Source organism: Bos taurus, chromosome 12 (genome assembly GCF_002263795.3).
Source record: "Bos taurus isolate L1 Dominette 01449 registration number 42190680 breed Hereford chromosome 12, ARS-UCD2.0, whole genome shotgun sequence".
Classification (NCBI taxonomy): domain Eukaryota; kingdom Metazoa; phylum Chordata; class Mammalia; order Artiodactyla; family Bovidae; genus Bos; species Bos taurus.
In genome coordinates this window covers 86,013,673-86,022,830 of record NC_037339.1, presented here as the reverse complement: position 1 = coordinate 86,022,830, position 9,158 = coordinate 86,013,673, and the positions used below count along the sequence as shown (strand labels likewise).

The 9,158-nt window shown below is 56.6% G+C and overlaps 1 protein-coding gene across 1 annotated transcript; it reads right to left on the bottom strand.

Annotated features, from left to right (window-relative positions):
* Positions 1-720: 720 nt before the first annotated feature.
* SOX1 (SRY-box transcription factor 1) lies at positions 721-3,955 on the bottom strand. Its single transcript, XM_005214013.4, has one exon. The coding sequence runs from the start codon at positions 3,822-3,824 to the stop codon at positions 2,715-2,717; it is 1,110 nt and encodes a 369-aa protein (XP_005214070.1). The 5' UTR covers positions 3,825-3,955; the 3' UTR covers positions 721-2,714.
* Positions 3,956-9,158: the final 5,203 nt, after the last annotated feature.

Genomic DNA, 9,158 nt, shown 5'->3' with positions numbered 1-9,158 from the left:
CCTTGTGAAATATTCTCCCCACGATCTGAAGTCGAAGAAACACTGCTGGAGAGATAAGACCTCAATCCTGAAACACGCATCCTGGCTAATTTCTACTCCCCCTGTCCCACGTTGTTTTAAAATGGAATCATTAAAGAATTATTTGCTTTCTCCTCGTTGTTCAACAAAACAGAATTGCTGAATTTCAGGAATTCCTGTTTTCAGATCTTCCGGGGGTTTTTAACAACGTGGCTCGGGCCACCTGGCAGTCACTGTCTCTGCTGGCTTGGTATGAGGCCCACAGGGGGAAATGCCACACTAAAGTCCACCTTCCAGGAGATGGGCTAAACTTTTTGTGGTCAGAAACATTTCCAATGTATCCCACATTACTAACAATGTTGTGTCCGATAGTCCAGCAAAGATACAAATGTGTTTATATGTGAACACAGCCCCAGGTCTGTCTGCCCCCTTAGCAGGTGCAGGGAGATGTTGCAAAAAAGCCAGGCGAAGTCCACTGAACTCTGGACATTTCAGAGCAGATGAGGCCTGCGCCTTCCACCGCTTGGGGAGTCCACAGAGCATCACAGAATTTCTCAAAGTGTCTCCCAGAGGAGACTGTGTGTGGCATTTATTTTCAGATTGTCTCACTATCTAAGATGCTGTTCTGCCCAGCAGTCCCTATGTATCCAAACACATCAAATTGCTAAAGCAAAAAAAAAAAAAAAAGAGAGAGAGAGAGAGAAAAGAAAAAAGAGGGAGACTTTATTATCTTGTTAGAAAGAAGCAACTGCTGTAGCTCTTGAAATTTCTGCAATCACCTTAAGGAATGAGTGGTTGAAGCAAAATTATCAAAGTGACTCCAAAAAAATTACACATGTCAATTGTCAAGTGAGCATTTTACTTAAAGCTATTCTCTAGCGCAGGCTGACCGTGGTTCTCATTAACCTGCTAGCTCAGGCCCACGTTTGGATGGACAGTCTATGCTCATTCCAGGACCAGAAAAAAAAAATGTTGAGAAAAATATGAGGGGCTGATGAAATCAATGTATTTCGATCTGACCAAAGGCTTTGTTCTTTTCAAAAATATAATTTTCATCTTTATGCTGTGACTAATGTCAAAACGTATTTGCTACAGTATAACTTTCAAATGCAATATTTAATGCTGTCAGATTACTTGAAGACAAAGTTTTACAGAAAACTTTAAAATCCAGAAAAAACTGCAATGTACCAATAAACACCTAGAAAAAATATAATTAAAAAAATTAAAGCATCAAACAACCGCAGATCTCATCAGGAATAATAAACACCGCATTTTGCATTCACATCGGTTAGCAACTTGCATCCCAATTCACTCGGGGCATCCGGGAGTGGTCGGTTTTGTGTGTGAAAACCCAACAAAACTATTTTGTCCTTTTCCAAGGAGAAATACACCAGAGGGAGGGGCTGAGGACAGACAGGGGAGTCGGTTGCAGTACATTTTGGTGTAGAGAGTGCGTTTCCTTGAGCCCAATTCAGAAAATTCCACTTGCTGTCTCATTAACTGCAGGGGAATTGGGGCCCCCGGCGCCCCCACCGTGTCTTTGTCCTCCGTCCTTGCCCTGGTCCCGCCATTGGGGTCTTTTCTCCTCCCTTCTTTGGACCAAACTGCGCACAGGTCCCGGGCCAGCAGAAAGAGGCTCGAAAGGAGGAATCGCAAAGCCCTCGGCATCTGCCTGCAGTTAAAAACTACGCACCCAAGGCCGGACTATAAAACTATTTTTTTTGGCAATTATTTCTCGTTCCGTAATGACAGTGTGAAGTCTACAAAATAATCTATCGATTTTTACTCCCCTCCCTTCCTCTTTAATGCAACTCCAAGGACACCGTGCCCTCTCCCCCGGGCTTCCCTCAGTTTCATTTCATGCTGATAATTTTTCTTTCTCTTTCGTCAGATTAACTAATTGTATCTTGAGCTCATAAAGCATGATTATAAATTCAGCACGTTTCAAATTTATAGGGAAAAACGGACTTCTCGCTCTTAAATTTATTGACTCAAAGCTCGATGCAATTTTTTTTTAGGGTGGGGGATTCTTTTTTTCGTATTTAGAAGAAAGGCTTTAAGGAAACTATGTACATAATCTGAATCCCCCTCCCCACACCGCGACGCCGCAAATAAAAATTCCACAACGCATTTACATGAAATAATACAAAACAAACCAAAAAAATGAAAATGCTCAGATACAGAAAGTTTTACAAAACCCAGAATAACGCTGCCGCCCGAAAGGGGTGGGTGGGGGGAAATCTCTTTGTATAAATTAACAAACCGACCCCCCCCCAAAGCCGTAACGACTACCAAAACTTGTGTTTGGCGTCGTGTCCCTACACAGCTAACAGATGAGACCCACTCCCCGCGCCGCCAGCACCCGACGCCGTCAGGAGGCGATGCGGGATGAAAGCGGGAGCACGGTGGGGTAGAAAAGTTGGGAGTCGTCTCGTGCTTGGTTCGGTTTCTGTGTCCCCTCGAGCAAAGAAGACGCTTTCTGCCTCCTCCGCGGATGGATGATAAATACTGTACAAAAAGTCTCAAGAAAACACCGGAGTTCAGTCTCCGACGCGCAACCGTCCCGCCGAGCGGTCCCCAGGAGCTTGCGGTCGGGGGGCTGGGCGGCGCCGGGCATGCAGCGCCAGTGTCTTCCTTTTCGGGAGAACGTGGACAGGTCTGCGCGGAGGCCGGACGGCCGCGGGGTGCCCGCGCCCCTAGATGTGCGTCAGGGGCACCGTGCCGTTGGCGCCCGCGCCCGCGCCCTGGTAGTGCGGCGGCAGCGAGTGCAGCCGGCTCTGCGCCGCCGCCGGGTCGCCGCCCTCGCCGGCCGGCAAGTACATGCTGATCATCTCGCGCAGGTCCCCGGGGCACGGCGCCCGCGAGTGCGCCGCGGCCGGCGGGCTGCCGCTCGGCTCCGACTTGACGAGCGAGCCCAGCGCGCCCAGGGCGCCCGACGACGCGGCCGCCGCTGCCGCCGCCGCCGCCACGGCTGAGTTCTGGTGCGCGCCGCCCGCGGCGCCGTAGGGGAGGCCGCCGTAGCCCGAGGGCGAGGCGCTCATGTAGCCCTGCGAGTTGGAGATCGGGCTGTACTGCAGCGCGCCCATGTCGTAGCGGTGCATGGGCTGCGGGTTGTGCGGGTGCGCGTGCGGGTGGTGCGCGTGCGGGTGCGCGGGGTGCGCGTGCGGGTGCGCGCCGCCCGCGCCCGGGTGCTGCCCGTAGGCCAGCTGCGCCTCCTGCATCATGGCCGCGGCGGCCGCCGCCGCCGCCACCGAGCCGGGGTAGGCGCCGTTGGCCCATCCGTTGACGTGCGCGTAGCCGCCTCCCGCCGCGCCTCCCGGGCTCTCGAGCCGCTGGCCCACGGCCGCCGCGCCCACGCCCACGGCCACGGCCGCGCCGCCGCCCGCACCGGCCGCCAGCAGCCCGCCGGCCAGCGAGTACTTGTCCTTCTTGAGCAGCGTCTTGGTCTTGCGCCGCGGCCGGTACTTGTAATCCGGGTGCTCCTTCATGTGCAGCGCGCGCAGCCGCTTGGCCTCGTCGATGAACGGCCGCTTCTCGGCCTCGGACATGACCTTCCACTCGGCGCCCAGGCGCTTGCTGATCTCCGAGTTGTGCATCTTGGGGTTCTCCTGGGCCATCTTGCGCCGCTGACCGCGGGACCACACCATGAAGGCATTCATGGGCCGCTTGACTCGGTCCTGGTTGGCCTTGGAGCCCCCGCCGCCGCCGCCGCCGCCCCCGCCCGCCCCGGCCGGGCCCGACAGGTTCGTGGGCGCCTGGGCGCCGCCGGGCGAATGCAGGTCGGTCTCCATCATCATGCTGTACATCGGGGCGGCTCGCGGGTTCACCGGCGCCGCGCGGAGAGGGCCTGGCGCATAGACGGCCGGGGAGGGGGATGGAGAGGGGCTCAGACGGAGCGAGGCGCGGGCGGGGGCGTGAGGTCCCGGCGGAGAGAAGAGTGCGGAGAGGCGGAGGCGACAACGACACAAAAGAGGCAAGGACACACGCACTCAGCGCCGGTCCGGCTCACGGGGGGAAAGTTTCTCTGAAGCGCCAACCACTTGCCGAAGAGGCCGAGGGCCGGGGTCGCCGTCGTCGCAGCCGGGTCGCCCTCGGCGGCGCGGTGCCAACAGGTGCAGGCGCGGCCAAGTTGCAGCTCCACTTTCCGGGGCGCAGCGGTGCGCGGGGCCCGGCTCGGGGCTCGCCGCCGCCGCCGCCGCCGCGCAGCTCCTTCCTCCCGCGCTCGGTCCTCCGCGGCCTCCAACTCCGGGGCTGCAACTTCTAGCAGGGCGGCGCGCCGCGTGCGCTGGGCATGTGCCGGTCCCAGGTGCCCGGGGGGAGCGAGTCGCCGAGGGGAGCGGGAGGGGGGCGCGGGGGCGGGGGGCGATCACGGTGCAGCCGGGGAGGGGGGCCGGGGGCCGCGGAGGGAGCGCAGGCGCGCGGAGAGGGCCTGAGAGCGGGGCGGCCGAGCCCGGGACGCGCTGCCTGCTGCCTGCCCGGGGCCGTGCGCTCGGAGCGGAGGCGCACGCGGGGCCGGCGGCGCGCGGGGCCCAGCAGCCATACGCCGGGCCCGGGCTGCCATTAAATGAGCGCGCCGCGGCCAATGGGAGCCGGCGGCGGCGGTGATTTGCATGGCGCGCTGGCGAGTGACGTGGGGAGGGGGGTAGGGGCGCCGGGCGCGGGCGGCGGAGCGGGAGGAGCGGAGGGAGGCGGAGGAGCAGGGGAGGAGGGAAGCGGGAGGAGGGAGGCGGCCGGGAGGGGGTCCGCGCCACGCCGCTTCCCGAGCGCTCGTGGCGGCGGCGGCGGCGGCGGCGGCGGCGAACCCCGGGCTCGCCCTCCTCGCCTCTCCCCGCCCTCGCGCTCCGAACGATTAACGAGCGGGTTAAAAGCGAAGATGAAGAACGACTCCTGCGGGGCGAGGGGCGGGGGCCGGCAGCCCCGAGCCACGTTTAAAAGAGCGCCGAGGAGACGCGGCCCCTCCGCTCCCCCGCCAGCCGACTCTGCGCCTGCTGGGAAGGGGGAAGTTGGAGGCCGGGGCGGGATGCTCGCCCCCTGCTCGGCCCGGGGGCCGGAAGGCTGGGCGCGCCCTCGGGATCAGGGGAGACCTGCCGAGGCACGCAGCTGGAACGCCCCCTTTCCCCCGCCCCGCGGGCGCGCCCGCGAGGCCTGGACCGCTCCGTCCCCCTCCCAAGGCGCACGCTTCGCCGCTGGCGGGCTGAAGTTCTCAGCCCCTTTCCGTAGGGAAGGCCTCCGCGGTCCAGGCCACGAGGATCCCGAGACGCTCCAGCGTTTGCGTCGGGCTCCGCTCCACGGCTGCTCTTAGCATTAGCCCTGAAGTCTTATTTTGGACGGGGTCGCGGGGTGGGTAATGAGTCTAGGGGTTGTCATCACGTGCTCTTCTCGGTTCGGCTTCCTCCCAAAATGGTATTTCTAGGAAGGTTGAAAGCAACAACCTAGTGACTCAACGACCGTTGAAAAAGTTGGTTGGAATCGCAAACGAAGGATCTAGCCCACGCTCTTCTGGAGCCGTTTGCTTAAGAACTGCGAAAACTTCTTGAACGGAGGGCGGGGGGCACCTGAACCCGAATTGTAAAGGTGGGGCCTCGGGACTAGGAGGCGGATGCCCTTTTCCTGCTTTATGCAAACCAGACGCCTGTTTCCTGGAACGACGAAGGCACAGGCCTGCGGGTGTAACTGTTGAACCCCGAAGTGTTCTCAGTACCGGGAAGCACAGGCCCGTTCTCAAACACCAGTGCGCTCACGCTGTGGGTGCAACCCCAAGGGTCTGAAAATGGCCCAAAGGCTTGCGGAAAATCCCTAGAGTCCTCGGGGAGGAACGGGGCGTCTCTGTGCGCTGTGGAGGGTGGTGCTTAGGAGATGGCTGGTGGATAAAGTGGTGCCCAACCAAAGCGCCCAACTGACCACCTTGTGACAAAAATAAGCATATAATGATGATCGTTACAAGACGAGTTAAGAAGGCTGTTCAAGTATGTCGGGCAGCGAACACACGACGCCTCTTCCCTACCCCCACCCCTTAAAAAAATTCTGAGCTTGTGAATTTCCTGACCCTGTTGCTTGTCCCGGCTACAGGAATAATGCTTTCTTTCCTCTCAATTACTGTGATTATTACCGTTGCTTTATTATTATTATTATTATTATTTCAGGATTGTTGCAGTATGCAGTGCGAGAGCAAATTGGCCTCTGCCGATCTAACTGCTTTTATTTCAGGCCATTCAGCATTTAATAGTGAACTCATCAAATAGTATATAATTATATTATAAAGGAAACATCATTTCATATTTATTTTTCACTAAATATCTAGGTTATAAACTTGGTTTTCAACTGCCTTCTTATTTCACCAATCGAGTTTGTTAAACCTTTTGATTTGTTTCATGCACTACCTGCAAATACCACTTCCATTGTGAATGAACAAAAAAAGAACAGGAATATTGCTGAAGAAACTATAGATCTGTTTCTCCTTTGATAACTTAGGAGGCAATGGGTGTGCGGTGTGATCCCATGTGTTATGGAAAGTCAGCAAGACTGAAATAAAGGAAATGGTTTACAAATTATAAACTATATTATCCACTTAGCAGTTGAAAGATTTCTTTCCTATGCTTTTCAATTTAAATTTTAAACTAAATAGCCTAAGACCCCCTGAAAACGCTTTGTGTGAACCAGGCTTGGCACCTTATTTTTCCATATCAATGGAGCAATTTATTTTATAAACACCCTGCACTCCACTGTGCATTGCAGGAATGCTTTATGCTTTGGGGAACTTGGATAGCTGACTCTGAAATGGTCTGATTTCTTTCCACCACTGTCTTGAAAATTGTTTCCAAATACAAAGTTACCCTTGTTTTCCAGAGCAACTGAATAGGGGGTAAACGGTTTAGCCCTCTGTTAGAGCACGCTGGTGTTCAGCATCCCGGGCGCTCTCCACGAGCCCTTTTCAGTGATGAGGTGGTCCCTGGGCCCAAGCTGGTGCTCGCGCTGTGGGTGCTCACATGCACAAGCATTAAACCCGAGCTGCAGGTGTAACTTGTTGCCAAGTGATGGATGATTGGCAGCCGCCGCCTGTGCCAGTTAGGCAGTGGCAGGGCACTGCTTGCCAGGACTCCCAGTGCCTTCCTCCCTGGCATGGAGACTGAGGAGCTTCACATGAATCCCTGCCAGTGACGGCTTCTCCCAGCCTCAGCGTCTCCCCCCCTGTGACCTTCACTCCCTGTCACTCCTGAAGAAGCCAGAAATGGCCCAAAACAGTTGGGGAAACGCCTCCTCTCCCTGAGTCTATGTTCCTCCCTCCCGACCCCCACCAGGTTGGCAGGGCCCCTCTCCAAGGCGAGGCGTTGCAGAGTATGAAGACAGCCTACACTGGTTCCAAGTAGCATCCGAGCCCAGACACCCAGCGATGGGGTCGCTCACTGTTGATCGGCCACATTGCTCTCTTGGCAACTCAGAAACTTGTTAGTGCCTGTTCTTTCAGAGCGCCAAAGAGATCAGCTTAGAAACGTGGATACGCAGAGACGCTTGCTGTCCTTTTATTTAACTTTTGGGTCAATCCTCAAAGAGAATTCAGATCCAAGCCATCATTAGAGGAAATTACATACACACACCTGTGCGTATGTGTACATACAAGTGCACACAGATAATACATGCCTGTGTATAAACATGTATACACAGACTATATGCATGTGTCCACATACATGTGTATACACATATGCATACACAGAGAATGTGCATATGTTTACATATGTGTGTGCACACATAAAATACATGTATGCACACAGGACATATACATATATGCATTCATGTACACACTGGTGCACACAGAACATATTCACACCTGTATGTGCATGTATATACCAAAGAATATATGTATCAATATACATACAGGTGTGTACCCAAAGAATATATGCATATATATTCAAGTCCTGTGTTTAGGCGGTTATACAAGAGCCCTTGACTCTCCAGTAACTTGTGTTCTGGACTTTAACACCAGGAGCTCACGCTGCGTGTTCCAAGTGATTCAGACTTGGTGTTGGCTCTCTCCCCTTGCTGAGGCTGTGCTCAGGAGAAGGCTGGACAGCAGCCTGGCCCCAGCAGTCTGTCAATGAAAGCCTGCTCTCAGGCGCTCAGAGATGACCTTCTGTTCCAGCGCCCATCTCAAGCTCCAAGGAGCAGAGACGGACAGGTTAGGAGTTTCCGAGGACAATCAAAGGGCCCTCTGGGAACGCGAATAAGAGGAATGTTCTCCAAGGTCTCCCGAGGCCTTGGCGCAGACGGCCGTCCTGATGACACTCTCCGGAGGCGGTGCCCAGACCTCGGCCTGCGGCCTTGCCTAACTCAGCCCAGCCACTTCCTGAGGCCCCCGAGACCGAGGCCGCGGGTAAGCGCCTCCACAGACCGCCCAGGGCGCAGCCCAACGGACCGAGACCAAAGTTTTAACAAGCAAATCACGACGGAGCCGCCAATTCCTTGGCTGGACATATAGGAAATAAAGTAATCTGAGAAGAGAGAGGAAGAGAAGGCGGAAAGAAAGCGCCGGAGGGAAAAGGAAAGAAGACAATTCAGTCGCAAGGCCTCCGAGGTCATCTCGGCCAACAGGAGGCGCAGACGGAGAGGAGGCTGAGGCCCGCGCGTGTGGGAGGGGACCGCGGCGCTGGGCGGGCGGGAGGGGACCTCGCGGGGAGGCGGGGGGAGCCGCCGGCTGCGCGCCCGGACCCCGACGCCGGCCCCGCGCGCGTCAGCCTGTACCCAGCCGCCGCGCGGGCCGCGGTCGCCGTCTGCTGGCCGCAACCGCCCTCGCCGCCCGGGCGGAGCTCGGGGGCCTCTGGCCGGCGCTCTCCAGCCACCAGCGGGTCCCAGGGCTCGGCGCGCGCACTCGGGGCTTTGAGCGCGGGTGACGAGCTGGGGGCCTTGGGGGCGCTCGTCTCTCCTGGTTCCCGGGCGCTCGCGTACCCACTCTGCGTCGTGACCAGGCTACCTTGGTCCCACTGTTACCAAAGCCAACGGGCCAAAGTACCATGAAAGTTTTTTCTTGATGGTGGCGAGTTTTTGTCTTAAAGGGGAAAATAAAAGTCGTGGGAAAGCGGGAAGAGAGGAAGCAGAGGGAAAGAGAACCGCTGCCAAGTCGGAACTTCGAGTGGCTTCGGTCCTTA